Source organism: Schistocerca piceifrons, chromosome 2 (genome assembly GCF_021461385.2).
Source record: "Schistocerca piceifrons isolate TAMUIC-IGC-003096 chromosome 2, iqSchPice1.1, whole genome shotgun sequence".
NCBI lineage: Eukaryota > Metazoa > Arthropoda > Insecta > Orthoptera > Acrididae > Schistocerca > Schistocerca piceifrons.
The window spans coordinates 122,589,105-122,612,679 of NC_060139.1; the positions used below are offsets into that span (position 1 = coordinate 122,589,105).

At 42.2% G+C, this 23,575-nt stretch overlaps 1 protein-coding gene across 1 annotated transcript in view; it reads left to right on the top strand.

The window, feature by feature from the left end:
- Window positions 1–4,637, top strand: part of LOC124778006 — a 60,193-nt gene extending 55,556 nt beyond the window's left edge. The window contains exon 3 of the mRNA XM_047253580.1: window positions 4,387–4,637. Within this exon, the coding sequence (XP_047109536.1) occupies window positions 4,387–4,475 (89 nt within the window). The 3' untranslated portion in view covers window positions 4,476–4,637. The remainder of the gene's footprint in view (window positions 1–4,386) is intronic.
- Window positions 4,638–23,575: the final 18,938 nt, after the last annotated feature.

A 23,575-nucleotide genomic window follows, 5' to 3' on the forward strand; every position in this document is an offset into this window, starting at 1 on the left:
GTCCTCTGTTACTGCTAATATCTCATTCCTTCCTTCCTACTGCTGTTGCCTCTTCTCTCTCAGCATCTCTCTCTTTTTCGTTGTCATTGTGATACACTCTGTCTCTCATTATCACGGCCTCTCAACTATAATCACTTTCTCTTTCTCTTTATTCTCCTCTCTCACTACCTGACACTGTCTCCTTCACTCTTTTCCTAGCACTATTCTCTCACCGTCAACTCTGTTCCACTGGCACTGTGTCCCCCTCTTTCTCTCACACTGCCATCGTCTCCGTCGCTCTTAACGCAACCACTGTCCACTATCTTCCAGTCTTTAGTACTATTCCGTGGTTTTGCCACCGCCACTCTCATCTTCTCTGTCAGCATAGAAAAGCGTGAATATGTTCGCATGCCAAAATATTTGGGAAAATTTTTAAAGGCAGTGAGGAAGGTACAACGAGGCAGCTGGTACCCCACTTTTCAGTCAGAGTCTTTTATATAAACAGGAACATAGTCAAAATTTTTTGTGCTCTGATAGGAACATTTTTCCACTGGTTCCCTTCTTTTCCATGCCACAGCAGGGCATGTAACTTGAAACCTCCCCTTAAAAAATTATGAAAGACTGTGCTGGTAAACCTCTTACGTTATTCGATTTTCAAACAGATGAGCAAACTGAACGTACTCAGGCATTTCTCTCTTTACTTACTCTGATCAACACTAAACTGACACACAATATTTTTAGCGCAACGCAGTCTGTCTTTCAATAATCCCTACAAAAGAATGGCCCTGACTAACAATAACCTATTCCTTTCTTGAATCACTTACCTCACAAAAATCTTCGTTACTCGAACTACTGCAATATAGGGAATACCAATACTGTCAGCTAAATAAAAGATTCTAACTACTGAAGGGACTAACTACTGATAGGCATAGTTAGCAAATGAAAGATTTCAATAGACAAAAAACAATGTATTTACCTTAATAATATTCAAAAGTCATCATATACATATCAGTTCATGATATACAGAATTACAAATTTACTCTTTCTGATGTACACACGTCCAGATCGTCCGCTCTCAAAATTCTGCCATCTCTGTTCCCACATCTACCACTGCTGGTGGCTCAACTGCAACTGCGCAACGCTACGCGCTGTTCACATCCAACTGCCCAACACTACAATAGCAAATATTCCAACAATGCAAACCAGCCACAGACTGCACACAGCACAGTCAGTGATTTTCATTCAGAGTGCTACGTGGTGTTACCAACATAAAAACCTAAACAGCCTACTTACAAACTCATGTCAAAAGAAATTTGTTGTTTGTTGTTGTGGTCTTCAGTCCTGAGACTGGTTTGATGCAGCTCTCCATGCTACTCTATCCTGTGCAAGCTTCTTCATCTCCCAGTACCTACTGCAACCTACATCCTTCTGAATCTGCTTAGTGTATTCATCTCTTGGTCTCCCTCTGCGATTTTTACCCTCCACGCTGCCCTCCAATGCTAAATTTGTGCTCCCTTGATGCCTCAAAACATGTCTTACCAACCGATCCCTTCTTCTAGTCAAGTTGTGCCACAAACTCCTCTTCTCCCCAATCCTATTCAATACCTCCTCATTGGTTACGTGATCTACCCACCTTATCTTCAGCATTCTTCTGTAGCACCACATTTCGAAAGCTTCTATTCTCTTCTTGTCCAAACTGGTTATCGTCCATGTTTCACTTCCATACAAATACTTTCAGAAACGACTTCCTGACACTTAAATCTATACTGGATGTTAACAAATTTCTCTTCTTCAGAAACGTTTTCCTTGCCATTGTCAGTCTACATTTTATATCCTCTCTACTTCGACCATCATCAGTTATTTTACTCCCTAAATAGCAAAACTCCTTCACTACTTTAAGTGTCTCATTTCCTAATCTAATCCCCTCAGCATCACCCGATTTAATTTGACTACATTCCATTATCCTCGTTTTGCTTTTGTTGATGTTCATCTTATATCCTCCTTTCAAGACACTGTCCATTCCGTTCAACTGCTCTTCCAAGTCCTTTGCTGTCTCTGACAGAATTACAATGTCATCGGGGAACCTCAAAGTTTTTACTTCTTCTCCATGAATTTTAATACCTACTCCGAATTTTTCTTTTGTTTCCTTTACTGCTTGCTCAATATACAGATTGAATAACATCGGGGAGAGGCTACAACCCTGTCTCACTCCTTTCCCAACCACTGCTTCCCTTTCATGTCCCTCGACTCTTATAACTGCCATCTGGTTTCTGTGCAAATTGTAAATAGCCTTTCGCTCCCTGTATTTTACCCCTGTCACCTTCAGAATTTGAAAGAGAGTATTCCAGTTAACGTTGTCAAAAGCTTTTTCTAAGTCTACAAATGCTAGAAACGTAGGTTTGCCTTTTCTTAATCTTTCTTCTAAGATAAGTCGTAAGGTTAGTATTGCCTCACGTGTTCCAACATTTCTACGGAATCCAAACTGATCTTCCCCGAGGTCCGCAAGTAGTTTACATGTGTGAAACTAATTTTACACCTCAGATCGTTTTTTACGCGTACAAAAATTTTGCACCGCGTTCTTCAGTGTTACAACATGGGGTCCCATATGATAACCGATACACTTTACAGCATATTTCCCCGTACTACATCGCTTTATAAACTACTTTTTCGCCTCATACTAGATATCACGTCCATATTTTAAATGTAAAAGTATTATAACTTTCACCCTCTGCATCTCGGAAACAGATGAAGATATGCAGAAAAATTTCAAGATTGTTCGAGATCGGGATCTTAAAAATACATCGTAAAAATTATAGCCATTTATTATGCACAGCTGTCGCGGAATCAGCGGCTGGGTTTTGGTTTTTCGAATGTTTATCGACAACAGGTAAAAATTATTGAAAACGGGGCAATGGCGCTTCTACATAAATTAGATAAATTCCTAGATAATGTACCGTAAAAATTTGAGCAATTTCCTGTGGTTAGTTATTTCTTAGATTTCACTTCATACCGGAAGTAGGGTTACTTTGAACCTCTATATCTTGCAAACACATAAAGGTATCACGAAAATTTTCAAGGTTGTTCGAAATCGGGATTTTAGGAATATATCGTAAAGGTTTCAGACATTTGCTGTGCATAACCGTCTTGGAACCCTCGGCTGAGTTTTGATACCAAGGTGAGGGCTAAAATTCAGTAAAAAGATCTTTATGATGGAATTTTCCGAGGAACCACCTATGAACTAATTGTTCTTCTGGAAGTCCAGTCACGTCCATAGTAGACCACATCAAATGCAAAAATAACCAATGACTTTGCTAGATTTCTCTAATCAAGAGGAAGTACGTAATATTCGTATTTTGGCCCTGTACTGTAGGGTGGTGACACTAAGACCATCCTTACATTGGGCATACAAATGGCCCCTAAGCCCAAGGGCTACCCTAAACACTGGACCTTATCTTTTTATCACCAACAGAACTCGAGGTTTTGGAACATATTTGGTACGCATGCTGTGGCATTTATATCGATAAACATTGCCAGTGTGCCTTTATTTTCTTTGGAGTTTAAAGCTGGCGTTGCTGAAGTTAAGTATATTTACAAAACATGCGCTTTATTGAACGTGATTTGCATAATTAAATTGTAAAACAAAAATCATTAACTTCATTTTATAATCTTCAATTGTTCAGGTTTATTCATTTTGATTTTGAGGTGTGTGTGTGTGTGTGTGTGTGTGTGCGTGTGTGTGTGTGTGTGTGTGTGTGTGTGTGTGTGTGTGTGTGTGTGTGTGTGTGTGTATGTGTGCAGAATATCAATACGAGAAAATTGTTATACAATAGGAACTAATATATGCTTGATATTGATGTATTTCGTACTCATATTACGTACTATTTTTTGTGTGGAATAATATGTATTTTCGAACAAAATATCAAAACACGTTTGCCAGATGTGTCCACCTCCACCCTCCTCTTCCGTCGTCGTCTACATCGTTCCGCGAATAGGAGAGCTCTGACTTTCACTCTACTGTGTAGTTCCTAACGCTTGGACATTGGTCGGCTGCATTGGGGAGAGCGATTAACAAACAAGCAATGCGTACGAAAATATAGAAGCTATATTTACAGAAAGTCATAACTAGGTACTGTCAGAATTATAGCCCAAATTTTTGCCCGGGGTCGATTTCAGGGACTTACGTTTTGTAAGTGTGCTTTTTTAGCTTAAAAATGAGGTCAAATTGGTGATATTTAATTGTAAATATGTACTACAATCGTTAGCGGAAGGTGTGTAAACCCGGTAACCACTGGGTGTATGCTTCCATTTCGAGGATGCTCCTTTGAGTATGCTATGCAGAAAAATCTCGTCTGCGCCCTAGTGCTATTTGTCCACCACTGACGTGTTTTCTCGTGATCTTGTTCCCAGATGATCTGGCGCCGTTGCAGCGGATTGTCAACAGCGCAGGGCGAAGATCAATGGTGGACGATACGATGCCTCCAGGCCTCGATGACTAGGATGGAGTATAGAAGTTCTGCACGCAGGATTCGCTGGAGGCTGGTACTTCCTGTGACGGAAACAACTGAGCAAACCTTCTTCGTCCCTAACGCGCGGAAGATGTTTGTCGTCGTATCAGTAAAAGAAAATGTCCTGAATCGTTAAATTTAGCTGGTGTTAAACTTCTGTCCGCTGTCTAGGCCAAGGTGTCATGTATATTAATCATACTTTAGACCTTTTTTTACCAGCGCTTATTATACTGTGTGAAGGCTGTAAACATATGTTCTGTTATAAAATAATGCTGGAAGGGAGTTCTTTTTTTATTGGTAGGATTTAACATTGCTTGTATAAACAGGCTGTAGTAGAATGAACAGATGACCAGACGAAGATAAACTCTCTAACTAAGATAAATCTCGTTAGCAAACGTCTCTATACACTGGTTAGACTTTCTGTTCCTTCTAAGACGCCAATCGTGTAACTGGACCAACTGTTCTTAAAGTCTAAAGGTGTAATTTGTTCCAATACTTCGTGAGGCATGAGGGTTTGTTATTTGCCTGTATCTGATCGTTTTGATAAGATTCGTAACAGGCACTTTAGGGCATGTACAAACTGTTCCATGAGCTGCTGGTGGGTTTTCAACAGGTCAGTTCTGCAAATCTATTTGATTTTCTCGAAATCACAATGGAAAGGTTATTACTTCATTGACACGAATATTTCACATTGGTGCAGAAAAGGTGAAGGTGAAGAAATAAAAAAGAAAAGAAACATGTACGCTGAACTTCGCTGTAGACACAATACATAACACATCGTTCCTGACCGCACTCTTGGGCTAAACCTGTGGCTGTTGTGGGCTCCACAGCCGGTTTATGGGATCTGGGTAAGGGGGTTTTGTGCAGCCCAGATATTATGGACTGGTCTTTGCCTAAACGTTCAGCATGGGTTGTTGCTCAGCTTTGCTACGCTAGCTAAAGGGCTGATGACTCCCATGAACATAAATGGTTTCCAACATTTTTTGGAAATAAATTTTGGAAACATACAGAAGGAAGCTCCACTTAACCGTAGAATGCTGTCAGTGTGAGCAAGAAATGGCTAATGAAAATGTCTGCATTATGTTCCTAGGTTTGATCAACCGAAAGGCAAGGATATTACAAGATGATGTAACAATTTTGTGGAGCAGCTGGGACCTCGCGACATTGGGTATTGATGGACAGCTCTCGGGTTTGTAGGAAGGGAGTTGGCTCTGTGGGGTGGAGGTGATGTTCCAGGAGTGTTGAGAATACCAAACTGGAAGTGAATGATACCCAGCTGTACTGCGCTCAGAAAAGAGTTTGTAAGTGCGTTCCCATGCGAGGAGGTGGAGTAGTGGAGTACTGCTGAAGCTGGTGGTTTTGCAAGTTAGACGTCGCAGTTTTAGAATTACGACTAATTTAAGTTCGAACGATCACATAGGATTTTGTGGGTAAAGCAAACGAAATACTACTATTTATTGGCACAACACAGAGAAAATGAAAGTACTCTACTGAAGACACTGCCCACACTACTTTTGTACGTCCTCTTCTGGAGCAGTACTCTGCAGTGTGGAATACGCATCAGATAGGATTTATGGAGAACATCGAAAGTCCAAAGAACTGCAGATCATTCTTTATTATCGCGAAATAGGGGAGAGAGCGCCACGGATAAGATACACGAATTGGGGTGGCAATCATTAAAACAAAGGAATTTTTCCTTGCGGCGGGATCTTCTCATGAAATTTCAATCACCAGCTTTCTCTTCAGAGTGTGAAAATATCTTGGTGTCCATCTACATAGGAAGACATGATTATCATAATAAAATAATAAAAATGAGAGCTCGCACAGCAAGATTTAAGTGTTCGTTTTTCTCGCACTCTGTTCGAGAGTGGAACGGTAGAGAATCCTTTCTTCCAGGAGGGCTAGTTCTCCAAGGTTCGCAGAAGAGCTTCTGTGTTTTTTGGAAGGTAGGAGACGAGGTACTGGAAGAATTGAGCTTTGACGACGGGTCGTGAGTCGTGCTTGGATAGCTCAGATGGTAGAGCACTTGCCCGCGAAAGGCAAAGGTCTCGAGTTCGAGTCCCCGTCTAGGCACTAGCTTTTAATCTCCCAGGAAGTTTCGGTAGAGAAATAGTTTGAAGGTGGTTCGATGAACCTTCTGCCAGGCACTTAATTGTGAACTGCATGGTAGACATTTAGATGTAGATTTCTCGTGGATAAAAGGGAGGCTGGCGACCCTTACTTTACACGTGTAGAAGTACAGATGGTTAATCTGTGTCCGTTAATAAACGTTTCCGATTAGATATGCTGATCAATACGTCGTTGTTTTGTCTGGTGTGTCGTGTGCTGGCATTATAACCGCGGCCGCGAGTGGGAATACGCGAGTCGGCATGGAAGCTCTGGGGAGGAGGCTGGAGAGGCGTATCAAACACTCAAGACACATACCTCTCACCAAGTGTCTGACAAGGCCACGAACGCTCATCAGAGTATCATAAGCTGTGCCACGATTTATAACTCCATCATCACCACCACCACCACCACCATCATCATCATCATCATTGTTTTGCCCTAGGGCAGGTCTTCACATGTACGTAACTCTCCGCATAGTGCTGTCTTTTGCTATCCCCTTCGTTTTATCATAATTGTTTCCAATCCTTACACTGTCTACCATCTGGTGTCTTATGCGTCCTCTTCTTCTTCTTCTTCTTCTTCCATTCGCCTTTCCTTCCATAGCATCTATCAGTAAACAAGCTCTTCCCATCCAGTGTCCAAGCCAATTGTTTTTCCTCTTCCTGACTACCTTTAAAATTTCTCTCTCTTCCCCCGCTCTTCCGTATTTCCCACTTTGTCTCCCCATTTTATCCCTTCCATCAGCTTTCAAATCCGCATCTCAAATGCTTCTTCTATTCTTCTCTCTTCCTCTTTACTAAGTGTACATGTCTCAGCTTCATATAACGGCACTCTTCTTATGAAGCACTTCGCCAGTCTCTTCCTGAGGTCCCTGTCTATGCACCTACATAGACATCTCCTCCTCTCATTAAATAACTCCTTCGAAATTGGCCCATCGGAGAGTGGCCGAGCGGCTCTAGGCGCTACAGTCTGGAACCGCGTGACCGCTACGGTCGTAGGTTTGAATCCTGCCTCGTGCATGGATGTGTGTGGTGTCCTTAGGTTAGTTAGGTTTAAGTAGTTCTAAGTTCGAGGGGACTGATGACCTCAGAAGTTGTCCCATAGTGCTCAGAGCCATCTGAACCATTTTTGAACCCTGGAAATTACTACACGTGTCTTCAACTCCTTATTACATCTCAAATAACTCACTGGAAATTACTACACGTGTCTTCAGCTCCTTATTACACCTCACGTCGTCCGTAATAATGCTTCCCAGATATCTGAAAGCACTAACTTGTTCTGTATCTTCCTGTCTTAACTTTATAGTTTTTCCTACTTTTCTTGCAGATATTACCATACAATTTGTCTTTTTCTTATTAATTCTCATTTCGAATTCCTCACAGGTCTTATCTAATTGCTTTAACATTCCAATCATAGTTGTTTCCCTCTCTGCCAATAACACCAAATCATCCACAAATCGAATACATTGTATCTTCCTAACTCCAATCCGCGCTTCTCTATTTCGTTTCACACTTTTTCAGTAATACGCTCCAAATATATGTTAAACAGTACTGGGTAGAGACAGCAGCTTTGCCTCACTCCGCTTCCTATTGTACTTTCCTCTGTCACATCATTCCCAATCTGTACTCGTATTTTCTGTTGTAGATATATGTTTTTAATCAGCCTTCTATACCTCCAATCGACAACATTCTTCCTTAGAACATCGATTAATTGATTCCACTGTATTCTGTCTAGGGCTTTCTCCAAGTCAATGACAACAGTATAAACTTCTCTTCTTCTTTCAACATATCTCTAACCTATAATATTCTCAGCAGTCCATTTCCATCTCTTTTACCTTTCCCCCCCTTAAATCCATACTGTTCGTTTGTTATTTTTTTAATTTTATTCGTAGCTGTGCGACCGCGCCCATAGGACGCAGAGTCTAGCCTTGTGTTTATTGTTTATGACGTGTTGCCCGTTGAACTATATGTTGCACAGTGATATAATTTTGCAGATGGCCTACGTTCAGCGGTATTTGTGGACACTGTGTGGTGCAAAACGTGTTGCAAGAGGAGTTAGTAGCTACGAAGTAATTGATTTAACGTCATGCACAATGCGGATATTTTTCATGCGTATCACTCTTTATGACGTCATATCACCTCAAGTATGTGTCGTAAAGTCTTATAATATTATACGCAGATTCATAAACATTTGTCGATGTTGTGTGAGAAATATGCTGTGAATAGAGTTAGTATCAAAGAAGTTATGAATTTAAATGTCATTCATGATGCGACAGATTTTCACTCATCTCATTGTTAATGAGTCAGATCTCCTGAGCCATATATCACACAATGATATAATTTTACTGTTACGTTCAGTGCTACATGTGTATATTGTCTGCAAAATGTGTCACGAATACAGTTAGTAGTAATGAAACAATAAACTATATCGTCATTTCTCATGCGATACTTTCAATTCATAAACAGCGAAAAAGTAGTAAGCGATAAACTTTTCTCTTTCCATCATTTTGCAGGGCTTGTCAGCGAGAAAAAATTCGTAAAGATTTGAAAATATGTGTAGAGTTCGTTGCAAGTCCTCAAGTGACATCACTCTCAACTACAGGGTGAATAACGCCTGAGAATTCATGCGCCGTGAGCAACGCTTCTTTTTCAACCACATCACAATCCCATTAATATGTTGGTGGTTACCCCCACAGCGATTTTTACCTGACAGTAAGGTATATGTGTACCAAGTTTGGTTGAAATCGCTCCACTGGTTTAGGAAGAGATGTGGAACACACATACACATATATATACGCACATCCATTTTTATAATATGTATAGATAAAACATTCTCACACTTTTCCTCAAAACACTGACGGGGCTGTCTAGAGAGCCCTTATCGTCAGTACTCACTCATTCGTGTTATATGTGGCTTCTGCTCGTCAGCATGGCCATCGAAATTGGGCCCTGTCGCCTATAATTGGATGGCTGTGCCACAGACTTATTTACCTGTACAGCAACAGAAATGCTCTGAAATAGGTAACAAGGATGTCTGCCTTTAGGAGTTAGTAGCCATAGCCGATCAAACAGAGCTGTTGTTCCGTATCTTATGCACTAGATGTCGTCGGCGCGTTAAGCTCTAAACTCCCCATTTTGTTTCATCGCCTGTATGCAAAATGAGATTACGCTCGACGGGACTGTTGTTTCCTCTGCTAAATATTGGAGTTGAGGAAACCGAAGGCAGCTCGTGACCCACATTGTATAAGGTTAACAGCTGGAGAAACAATCGATCAAAGAGCATGCAGAAACCATAACCAGAACAGAGGCAGTAGTTTGGTACATTATAGATACAGCGCAGTAGGAAACTGGGCAGTGAATGTACTTGTGGGCCAGCAGTCACTGGTGTCTGTTATTTAAGCAACGCTATTGATCACAGGTTTCTCCCACTTTGCTTCTTTCCGTAATGCACAGGCTTCCTCTGAAACTGGCTCACATTTAATATCTCTGTGATGTCAGTGATTCCATCTTCAGAGTCAGTACGCTACGAAATATTTGGCATAAACAATGTACCATGTTTCTCGATTGTTTTAGTACCTACTATTTCTCCCCCCTGATGCTCATCGGCACACTGTAACATATCATTCCCAGGCCATGTAACTGTGTTCATATGGCACACGTGTACACCAGAACTGTACACTAAAAAATAAACAAAACATGGAAAATAAAAAAAATGACGCACCATGAAGGATTATCCGAAGGGAACGGAAATCGACAGGTGTGATGTACATGTACAGACAAAGAAATGGTTACAATTTCGGGAAATTTGAATGATTTGTTGAAGAGCTTTACAAATTGAGCAAGTTAATAATGTGTTGGTCGACCTCTAGTTCAAATGGTTCAAATGGCTCTGAGCACTATGGGACTTAACAGCTATGGTCATCAGTCCCCTAGAACTTAGAACTACTTAAACCCAACTAACCTAAGGACAGCACACAACACCCAGTCATCACGAGGCAGAGAAAATCCCTGACCCCGCCGGGAATCGAACCCGGGAACCCGTGCGTGGTCGATCTCTAGTCCTTACGCAAGCAATTATTTGGCTTTCCATTGGCTGACAAGTTGTTTTTATGTTCTTCTGAGCGACATCATGTGAAATTCTATCTAATTGGAGAGTTAGATCGTCAAAATCCCGAGCTGGTTGAAGGACTCTGATCACAATGCTCCAAATGTTCTCAACTGGGGAGAGATCCGGCAACCTTGCTGGCCAACATAAGGTTTCGAAAGCACGAAGACAAGCAGTAGAAACTCTCGCCGCGTGTGGGGGCGGCATTATCTTGCTGAAATGTAAACCCTGATGGCTTCCGACGAACAGAAACAAAACGGGACGTGGGATATTCTCGACGTGCCGCTGTGGTGTAAGGGCGCCACGGATGTCTACCAAGGGGGTCCCTGCAGTGAAATGAAATGACACCCCAGACCACCACTCCTGGTTGCCAGGATGTATGGTCAGGGGACAGTGAGGGTGGTATCCAACCACTGCCCAGGGCGTCTACAGCCACGTCTCCACTGATCATCGGGGCTCACTTCGAAGTGGGGCTCGTCACTGAAGAGAATTCTACTCCAGTCAATGAAATTCGAGGACGAAGGCATATATGGAGACAGAGTGGACAGCGGTGGGATACCAACCCGACTGTCGCTCGCCATATGGTCCAACAACCAGCAGTGAAGGTTTGGGGTGCCATTTCATTTCGTAGCAGTTGGTTGTCATCCGCTGCAGCCTTAAAGCACAGAGGTACAACGCCGACATTCTGCGCCTTATTTTGTTGCCTTTCATCGAAAGAAATCTTGCACTTACATTTCAGCAAGATAATGCAGGCGCCTGCACATGGCGAGAGTTTCTACTGCTTGTCTTCGTGCTAACCAAAACCTACCCAGGCCAGCGGGGTTGCCGGCTTGAGGAGGTTTCGAATATGCAGGCAGGACCCCTACAACTTGCTCGGGAATTTGACGAGCTCATGAGCCAATTGGACAGATATTTGGCAGGAGGACATCTGACACCTCTACCAATCAGTGACCAGTTGCTTTCATAAGGACCAGAGGTGAGCCAATGCACTACTGAGGTGTTCAAGCTGTGAAGATCTTTTACTTGAATAAATCATATATTTTTCTGAAATTGTAATTATTTGTTTGTACCGATTTCCGTGCACTTCGGATAATTCTTTCGGGGTGCGTTGTTTTTTTTGTCTTACCTTTGTCTTATATCTTATCCGGCAGAAGGAGGCGTTCACCCGACAGAAGGTGACTTGCCAGTCTTCCACTAATCCTCCTAATAGTTTGTGGCTGGAACCTACAAGACAGGCTTACGTGTTTATGATTTCCCTTGATGACCAGTAATTTTCGACATCCGCTGCAGAGAAATTCGCAAAGGTCCAGCAAAAAAGTAACACCTTCTAGAAGCTCCATAAGCGGAAACAGGAAACGGCTAATGAAAATATCTACACTCTGACCCTCGCTGTCTGAAATATCTCAGTGTTAAATAATTTCGTGGACCAGTTTTGAAACTTCCGAAATCGACTGTCAGTCGGCAGACAGCAAAAGTCTTGGAAGGTTAGTTAGGAGGAAAGGAAAAGAGTTTATAAGGTCAATATCAACAGCAATAAACCAAGGGTAAGGGTGTATAGTCGAAAGAAATCACACCATGGTGAGGGAGTTAGATTAGGAAAGCAGTAGACGAGTTAAACTATTTGTACAGAAAAATAACTGTGATTGTAGAAATAAAGATAATATGAAATGCAGATTGGCAAATCAAGAATAGCTTTTCTGAAAACCGAGAAATTTGTTAACATTGAATATAAATTTAAAGAGTTAAGAAACCTTTTCTCAAGGTGTTTGTGTAAAGTGTAGTTTTAGATGTAAGTGAAATGTGGGCGATAAATGGACCAGACAGAAAAAGAATATAAGATTTTAAAATGTGGTGCTATAGAAGAATACTAAAGATTAGAATGGGAGATCGGATTATTAATGAAGAAGTATGAACCGATTTGGGTAAAGGAGAACATTATGTCACAAATTGACTAAAAGAAGAGAGAGCTTGATAGGACAGGTCTTGAGGCATCAGTGAATAGTTAATTTGGTAATGTGCGGGGGGAGGGGGGGGGGCAAAATTGTAGACAGAGACCAAAGTTTAGCTGCAGTAAGCAGCCTCAAGACGATGTAGGTTGTTATGGCTATAGAGAGATGGAGAGGCTTGCACAGGATAAATTAGCGTTGAGAGCTTTACCAAACCACTCTTCCGAGTGAAGACCGCGACAAGCAGCCAGCACTGCTACATATTTTGCAGATAATGGAAATGTGCGTGTATTGAGTGACCAGTTGAGTAAAGGACAGAAAGCAGAGTATCAAAGCATTATTGGTGGTGGATGATCAGAGCAATACTATGTAACAGGAATACACAGTTCGAAGACTCAGTAAATATTGAGCAAGGAAATAAAAAAAAAATCTGGAAACAAAGAGAAGTTAATTAGGAAGTCCGAGAGTTCATGGAAGCCACAATAGAAATGAATGTGATCGTGAAGGAGTTTTGGGACATGTAGAAGATCGGACACACTGAGAGCGAAACAGAAACTTAGAAATTTCACATATGCGCAAATGACACTGCTGCAAAAGGTGTATTAGTTAACTAGTCTTAACTATTTTATTGCGAGAACTGAACCACAGGGCAACGTTACAAAAATGTTGAAAAATTTGAATTAGTAGCCACTTAAGGAAAGACGTCGATTATCTAGCGAAAAACACACACACGTGTGTGCGCGTGTGTGTGTGCGTGTGTGTGTATGTATTTATTGTCTGTTTCAGACACAAATAAAACCAAAAGGTAGCTGTGATTAAATTTTTAGTTTTTTATTTATGAAGCGTTTCGGAGGCTTTGTTTCATCATCAGGTGACAGTCCTGGTGGTTGGCTCAAGTGCATTACTCCTGGAAATCCAAATATCTCTAAATGTCTACACTAAATATTTATAACATCGCTGGCAATGTTTGTAAACAAAGGATGTGCTCTCAGTGTAAGTACACAAAGAAGATACACGAACTGCAGGTAGGCCACAAAGTTCCAAAGTAAGCTACTATGTTCTTGTTACTAAATCACGAAAAGCATTCTACACTTAAAATCATAAACTTAAAGCATCACAGATGTATCAGCATCGTTGGTTTCCCATGACAAGTTACGATATTAGTCAAAATCACTAAAACATACAAAAAGCCAAAATACGACTAACAACAAAATATAAAATAAATATTATTGTGGGACATAAATACTGTGCATATCAGTGTTTAATATGTGTGTGTTTCTATACATCACATACGTTAAATATTTATGTAGCGTATATATGTTTGGACGTTCTGAAGTAAAGCGGCGAAGAGCTTTACGAGATTTTTGGTAACAAGCTCATCCAGTTATATGGTACATATATACTTATATACGACACATATTTTAAAAATGTGTAGCCTATGTCCATCTGAAAGTTTTTTACAGTAGCATGTAAAAATTAGAAGTAAATAAGTCAAGTACTTTCGAGATTTTTGGTAACAACATCAAACTACGACATGTCCTCATTTAGAAGTATAGATTTTGTACATGTATATTTATACACCGTATATATTTAAAAAGTATGTAGCCCATGTCTGTACGAACCTTTATAAGAATATCGTGGAAAAAAACTGAAGTAAAGTGGTCAAGAACTTTCCTAGATTATTGCTAAAACCCTTTCCGCTTTGTATATATTTAAAACGTCTATCCTGTGTCCACTCGAACATTTATTGGGATAATGTGTAAAAGTCTGTTGTAAACCGGCTAAGAATTTTTCTAGATTTTTGGTAACAACTTTAAACTACGACTTGTCTTGATATAGCAGCAAAGAAAATGTTAAAGACTTTGGTAGCTATTGGCGTACTTGCATTTATTATTTAATAATATTTCATAACTACAGCAAGTATATCACTTACTGTTAGAAGATCGTATCATACCATAGCAACAAAAATATAATTATGTTAAAATGATATTTAATTTGAAATAGTTTACCGATAACGACACTGTTTGGCCTTTATCCCCGTCGATTATGGAACCAAGGGTTTCCACCACAAGTATTAATACCGTTTACAACACCTCGATATTTAGATTTTGAGGACACAGAAATTGTGAATATAGTTCTACCTCTAACGACCTACGTCGACGTAACGTTAAAATTCTAGTACCCATTGCTTTAGTTTTCTTTTAGTATGTCTATGAATGAAGAAACACACTGGTTGAAGGAATATTAGTTTCAGTATTTCCCCAACATCAGGAAGGATGCCTTATTTAATGCAGGCTTCATTTTGCAAATTGACTCTATAGTGTTTAAAATCTTTGAAGTATGAGAATAAGATGTTGACGAAGGAATTCGGTATTAAATGACGGCTGCAACAGGATGATGAATGGGTACACAGACATATCATTCTGATGTGATGTATTCATTTTTTAAATGAAATGTTTCCACTACTGCCTGCCTGATTTTACTGCATGGACCCTTCTTTTATTATGGCGATGGGTAGTTCAGTGCCAGAAGCCGTCTGTAAGCGGGGAGTTTGGTGACACAAAACCATGTACTTGTTGAGTATTAACACAATGAAATGATCTGCATGGTAATAAAGATAATAATTAGACATCGTTGAAGACGTAGATTGCAGGATCTACATATAAATGCTGAAATGAATAAACAATAGCGTGCTGAGTGCGAGCGATCGTTGCGTTACCAAACCAACCACTTCAAACATATTTAACAGGCTGAAAAATACGCAAAAGGTTTAAACATTATTAGTGAATGGAATGAAACACAGTACTGTCAAACAAAAAATTGTCGAGCTGAAGTCATTATTATTTCTCTTTAAATTACATGATAATCTTATAATGACCTTTTCGTATGGCGGTTCAGCAAGAAGAAGGAAGACAACGATTCTGCATACTTCTCCTTTGGTAAAAAAATATACAATGGAAAATTAAAAAGAGGTATTAATTATAACACAGAAGTAAGGCTTGCGTTCGAAGAAGTAATTACATTGCTGACCTCAGCGAAAAGCGAGTATGGTGGTTCGTTTCATTGCCTCCTTGAATGGCAGAGACAAAGTCTGTCACCGATTTTGATTACACCATTCAGTATTATATCATTTATGGGCTCAGTGTTTGACACAGAAAACGATGTTTGTAATCAATTACAGTTAGCTGAATACGAAGTGGCTTTGTTAAACAGTTGTTTTGTTGTAGGTGAATGATGATCTCCTGTAAACACTTTTACTTAATTATTATTAGAGCACTGATTTCCTTGTCATGACATTCAAGTAAGTGACTGGATTGTAAGGGATTGTTTAAATGTTCGCAGTAAAATATTAGATTAGAGTGGAATTATCTCTCTGCTCAGGACTGTTGAAGTGAATATTTGCCCACCGGCCCACAACCCTCACACATTTGAAAGTAGTCAACAGGAAATCTGTGAAAATTACGACGGGACCTTCAGACGTTAACGTTTTACAAAATGAAATATGTTAATAATCACCGTAAAATGAAACCGGTATAACAGACATTACAGATGTTAAGTCTTATTAGGTACAGTTCTTTTCAAGATAACATGTTAGAATAAGTTGTACAGCAATACTTTCATGTTTTCAATATTCTCTGCTTTGGCAGCTCAAATGCTTGGAATTAATTTTTTGTGCGCGATGTTAACATAAATTTATAAACTTTTAAACAATATTCGTACTCTTGAGTCCACTTGTTCTCACATTGATTATAGTGTGAGTCTCATAAATACGTAGTGTAGTTGCAGTAAAATGACGATTAGAGTGTTCTCTTGTTTAAAACAGTAAGTGTTAAAATTTAGGAGACGCTGTATTGTGTTGATGGTCGGATGGTTCTGCAGACGATGGCCTGGTGTGATGGACCCAAGGACAAGGTGTAGGCGGCGTTTTCGGTTGTTGTGAGACCCTTTTAATGGGCAGGATCTGAACAGAAATGTCGATGGCAGAAAAGGCAGGTGGGATGCGTCAGTATGGTTCTGGCTGCATCGCAGGCTAGCAGCAGAGAATCCGTCGTTCTCAGGTTATACGCAACAGTTGCACAGTGGCATTAGAACTAAGTAATTCACAACTCATGCATGTTGAACTGAATTAAAATCTTCGTTAATAGAGAAATAACTTTTCATACATGTGCTGCTGATACAAAATAATTTGACTTACGCACATAAATAGAGCCATGTTTAGCTGGATGGGGGGGGGGGGGGAAGAGAACTTTTATTTTTTCATTTTTAAAGTACAGTTCAGTGGCTGGTATACTGCAGTTTGAAATCGCTAACCTTCGCTTTAGTCTTCCATAGTAAATATCCACAACATGCACTGAGAGAGTGTCTTTGTCGGGCATTTCTTTGTTTCTGTTTACTTCACAATTTTATATCAGCAATGATAACAGGCATAGTGCTTCTCAAGGACACTTAGGTTTGTGGCAGGCAGTCCGCACCGTCGGCCCCGCTCCGCTGGAATCCAGTGCGCAATACGCGTCGGTCCTAATTACTTGGTGAATGTTGGTGCACAGAAGACTTTCCTATTCCTCACGAGGAAAGTCTTCACACTGGATGCAGTACCACAAGTGAATCGCACTTCGCTGGTTACAACTAAAGTAACTGCAAAGTAGACTGCCCAGCTGAACTGAGGGATCATGTTTTCGAAACCCCGTCTTAACCTTTTAATGTATAGTGTAGCTGATCAGCTACAGACTTCATTTCTTCGATGTATCCTATACTGAGAAACATTTTGTAACAAATCGTTATGCACACTCATTCACATAAATTAAGGGTAATGCTGATACATGGTGAAACAACGCTCTGGTGGGCGGTTTGCAGGTTCAAATCACTTCGGGGTATGACCATTCAGTGCATTTGACCTGCGGTCGTCGCGCGTAGCGCTAGCAGCAGTCCACATACGCAGAGGTGTGTTCGTGCACGTCAGAGTACGGCGCAGCGAGTAAGTGTGCAGACGTTTTCAGACGTGCTAAAGGCGACTGTGTGTTGAAAATGGCTAAAAGAACACGTATTGATGACGTTATGAGGGGCAGAATACAAGGGCGACTAGAGGCTGGTCAAACACAGAAGGTGCCACAAAGTGTGATCTCAAGATTATGGCAACGATTCCAGCAGACGGGACGTCCACAGTGTACAACACCACAAGAAGACCGATATCTCACGATCCGTGCCCACAGACAGCCACGAAGTACTGCAGGTAGCCTTGATCGGGACCTTACCGCAGTCACTGGAACAGTTGTCTCCAGACACACAGTCTACAGACGACTGAACAGACATGGTTTATTCGCCAGGAGACCTGCAAGGTGCATACTACTGACCCCTGGTCACAGGAGAGCCCCTATAGCCTGGTGTCAAGAACACTGTACGTGGTCACTGGAACAGTGGTCCCAGGTTACGTTCACGGACGAGTCCAGGAATAGTCTGAACAGTGATTCTCAGCGGGTTTTCATCTGGCGTGAACCAGGAACCAGATACCAACCCCTTAATGTCCTTGAAAGGGACCTGTAAGGAGGTCGTGGTTTGATGGTGTGGGGTGGGATTATGATTGGTGCACGTAGACCCCTGCATGTCGTTGACAGAGGAACTGTAACAGGTCAGGTGTATCGGGATGTCATTTTGCACCAGTATGTCCGCCTTTTCAGGGGTGCAGTGGGTACCACCTTCCTGCTGATGGATGTTAACGCACGGCCCCACCGAGCTGCCATCGTGAATGAGTACCTTGCAACAGAAGATATCAGGCGAATGGAGTGGCCTGCCTGTTATCCAGACCTAAACCCCATCGAGCACGTCTGGGATGCTCTCGGTCGACGTATCGTTGCACGTCTTCAAACCTCTACGACGCTGCAGGAGCTCCGCCAGGCACTGTTGCAAGAGTGGGAGGCTATACCCCAGCAGCTGCTCGACCACCTGATCCAGAGTATGCCAACCCGTTGTGCGGCCTGTGTACGTGTGCGTGGTGATCATAGCCCATCCTGGTGTCGGGGTACATGCGCAGGAAACAGTGGCGTTTCGTAGCAAATGTGTTTCGGGACGGTTTTCTTAACTTATGACCAATACCGTGGACTTACAGATCTGTGTCGTGTGTGTTCCCTATGGTATTAGCGCTAGTTTTGTGTAGTACCACGATGTGTGGCACCGCATTCTGCAATTATCCTTAATTTATGAGCATGAGTGTAGTTAAGTGTATACACTCTTACGCAGCCTCTAAGCTGCTAGTAGTTCTTCATAGCGATCGTAAATGGCGGGATGAACTGAGCCAGTTCGACAATCACCGCGCGTGTGTTTTGGCGGAAAGTAGAGACGTTTTTTGGTGTTTGCGCAGTGATATCTGGGTTTGAAAATTTCTTTTTTATTTTGAAAAGGTAAGTATATATGGTGTAGCCAGTTAATTCGAGTGTCTTTACGATGGATTTGAAATTAGGTCTGTTTTTGTGTTTGTAGCGATTGTTAACAATAATGCTTCGGTAATTTAATTAAATAAATTTTTCAATATCTTTTTCGTAATGTAGGCACTATAAACTAAACGTGGTAATTTTTACAGCTTTAAATAAAAAAAATCATGCATTTAAGGGTTAAGTTTGAAATTTGGCTGAAAGGTGCAAAAGCGTGGAGGCCTGTGACGTGACCCTCGGGCTCAAACAGCAAGGCGCCGACAAATGCGAAAAAAAGGTCATAGCTCAGAAGTTCATGTGACGTGTAAGGTGGGTTAATGATATCACACTGGGACGAAACTTCACCACCGTGGAAGTGTCACTCTATGGGGAGGACGTCACAACCACTCTTACCCACATTTCACCCCTTCGTTTGACGTCTCGGTGATGGAGGTCAGAAACGCAATGTCCAGCTTTGTAATAACGCGGTTTTCTTATGAGTGGCGAGGAAAACATTCCAGACACACTGCCGCTCAGAACCGGCATGTAAAGACCTCAGGGGCCTCCTTTAGGACATCAGCGAAACCACCTCTTTCCTCTGGCGTTGATTCCCACACATTTCACTGTCGAAAACGACGGTTCGCAGTGCTATGAGCAACGGGAAGACGTTCTTCTCAAACTTTGACACTCCTGACACTCTCAGACGTATCAGTGCTTCTCTACAGACATAATGCGACTTCATCCCCATCGGATGTGATCGCGCCCGTTTGGAGCGCAGTACGGTCGCAGTTTTTGCTCCCATGTGTAGGTTGGAACCACTGGGGAACATTCAAAACCATCTACATCTACATTTATACTCCGCAAGCCACCCAACGGTGTGTGGCGGAGGCCACTTTACGTGCCACTGTCATTACCTCCCTTTCCTGTTCCAGTCGCGTATGATTCGCGGAAAGAACGACTCCCGGAAAGCCTCCGTGTGCGCTCGAATATCTCTAATTTTACATTCGTGATCTCCTCGGGAGGTATAAGTAGGGGGAAGCAATATATTCGATACCTCATCCAGAAACGCACCCTCTCGAAACCTGGACAGCAAGCTACACCGCGATGCAGAGCGCCTCTCTTGCAGAGTCTGCCACTTGAGTTTGCTAAACATCTCCGTAACGCTATCACGGTTACCAAATAACCCTGTGACGGAACGCGCCGCTCTTCTTTGGATCTTCTCTATCTCCTCCGTCAACCCGATCTGGTACGGATCCCACACTGATGAGCAATAATCAAGTATACGTCGAACGAGTGTTTTGTAAGCCACCTCCTTTGTTGATGGACTACATTTTCTAAGGACTCTCCCAATGAATGTCAACCTGGTACCCGCCTCACCAACAATTAATTTTATATGATCATTCCACTTCAAATCGTTCCGCACGCATACTCCCAGATATTTTACAGAAGTAACTGCTACCAGTGTTTGTTCCGCTATCATATAATCATACAATAAAGGATCCTTCTTTCTATGTATTCGCAATACATTACATTTGTCTATGTTAAGGGTCAGTTGCCACTCCCTCCACCAAGTGCCTATCCGCTGCAGATCTTCCTGCATTTCGCTACAATTTTCTAATGCTGCAACTTCTCTGTATACTACAGCATCATCCGCGAAAAGCCGCATGCAATTTCCGACACTGTCTACTAGGTCATTTATATATATTCTGAAAAGCAATGGTCCCATAACATTCCCCTGTGGCACACCAATGAGAACAACATGCTGTGTTCTGTTTGCTAAAAACTCTTCAATCCAACCACACAGCTGGTCTGATATTCCGTAGGCTCTTACTTTGTTTGTCAGGCGACAGTGCGGAACTGTATCGAACGCCTTCCGGAAGTCAAGAAAAATGGCATCTACCTGGGAGCCTGTATTTAATATTTTCTGGGTCTAATGAACAAATAAAGCGATTTGGGTCTCATATGATCGCTGTTTCCGGAATCTATGTTGATTCCTACAGAGTAGATTCTGGGTTTCCAGAAACGACATGATATGCGATCAAAAAACATGTTCTAAAATTCTACAATAGATCGACGTCAGAGATATAGGTCTATAGTTTTTCGCATCTGCTCGGCGACCCTTCTTGAAGACTGGGACTACCTGTGCTCCTTTCCAATCATTTGAAACCTTCCGTTCCTCTAGAGACTTGCGGTACACGTCTGTTAGAAGGGGGGCAAGTTCTTTGAACGGGATCCGAAGCCGCTGCAGGTGCTTACGCTTTTTCGGCGCTCCTGTTTGTGTCTTCCTGTGGGGTGATCATTGGGGAATGTGACAAACACGCATGCGTGAATAAAACGGCAAGCAGTCCCTCTAGGACCCCCGCCCGTTCGGCAGCTCGGTAGAACACTCGGTGGCAGTGCCCACCTTCGCTGAGGATTTTAAAACTGCACCTACACCGGCAGAATACTTGACGTAGGCCTACGCACTTGCAGTCCGGCAACTTCTTTGACACGCTCCGATTCCGGATGGCTTACTATCAGGCGGAAGACCCTGAGTGTAGCGCGAAATATGGGAGAGAGTGTCACAGAAATGATACAGGATTTGGGATGCACATCATTAAAAGAGAGACGTTTTTCGTTGCGACGGAATCTTCTCACGAAATTCCAATCACCAACTTTCTCCTCCGAATGCGAAAATATTTTGTTGACTCCGACTTACATAGGGAGGAACGATCACCACGATAAAATAAGGGAAATCAGAGCTCGTGCGGAAAGATATATAGGTGTTCATTCTGTCCGCGAGCTATACGAGACTGGAATAATAGAGAATTGTAAAGGTTTTTCGATGAACCCTCTGCCAGGCATTTAAATGTGATTTGCAGAGTATCAATGTAGGTCTAGATGTAGGAGCCCGGTACTCTCGTTTCGGGTTCTGTGTGTACAGGTACATTTGTAAGGTGCTGGGGAGCACTATGGATTTTCCCGAACTAGAGGGTTTTAGGATGACGATTTATGCCGTTTTATTCATCCATGTATCAATGTGTCGCCCCCTTCTCCCTTCCCTCCCCCCCTCTCCCCGCGTGATCACACCACAGAAGGACGCGAAATAGGAGAGATGAAAAAACATAACCACCCTCTGCTGCTTCAGATCACGTTCAAATTTTGTTGAATGGTATTGAACAGCCCCTTCTGGTTCCAGTCTAAGCGTACAGAGGAAAAACACGGTAATACGAGGAGCGACAAAGTAATGAGACAGATTTTCTTTGCAAGATGTGGCAGTCCTGCAGGCTTGCGTAGGCACAATATCTTTGACCTTGATCTACGAGGTGCATTCAAGTTCTAAGGCCTCCGATCTTTTTCTAATTAACTACTCACCCGAAATCGATGAAACTGGCGTTACTTCTCGACGTAATCGCCCTGCAGACGTACACATGTTTCACAACGCTGACGCCATGATTCCATGGCAGCGGCGAAGGCTTCTTTAGGAGTCTGTTTTGACCACTGGAAAATCGCTGAGGCAATAGCAGCACGGCTGGTGAATGTGCGGCCACGGAGAGTGTCTTTCATTGTTGGTAAAAGCCAAAAGTCACTAGGAGCCAGGTCAGGTGAGTAGGGAGCATGAGGAAACACTTCAAAGTTGTTATCATGAAGAAACTGTTGCGTAACGTTAGCTCGATGTGCGGGTGCGTTGTCTTGGTGAAACAGCACACGCGCAGCCCTTCACGGACGTTTTTGTTGCAGTGCAGGAAGGAATTTGTTCTTCAACACATTTTCGTAGGATGCACCTGTTACCGTAGTGCCCTTTGGAACGCAATGGGTAAGGATTACGCCCTCGCTGTCCCAGAACATGGACACCATCATTTTTTCAGCACTGGCAGTTACCCGAAATTTTTTTGGTGGCGATGAATCTGTGTGCTTCCATTGAGCTGACTGGCGCTTTGTTTCTGGGTTGAAAAATGGCATCCACGTCTCATCCATTGTCACAACCGACGAAAAGAAACTCCCATTCATGCTGTCATTGCGCGTCAACATTGCTTGGCAACATGCCACACGGCAGCCATGTGGTCGTCCATCAGCATTCGTGGCACCCACCTGGATGACACTTTTCGCATTTTCAGGTCGTCATGCAGGATTGTGTGCACAGAACCCACAGAAATGCCAACTCTGGAGGCGATCTGTTCAACAGTCATTCGCGATCCCCCAAAAAAATTCTCTCCACTTTCTCAATCATGTCGTCAGACCGGCTTGTGCGAGCCCGAGGTTGTTTCAGTTTGTTGTCGCACGATGTTCTGCCTTCATTAAACTGTTGCACCCAGGAATGCACTTTCGACACACCCATAACTCCATCACCACATGTCTCCTTCAACTGTCGATAAATTTCAATTGGTTTCACACCACGCAAATTCAGGAAACGAATGATTGCACCCTGTACAAGTAAGGAAAACGTCGCCATTTTAAGTATTTAAAACAGTTCTCATTCTCGACGCTGGCGGTAAAATTCCATCTGCCGTACGGTGCTGCCATCTCTGGGACGTATTGACAATGAACG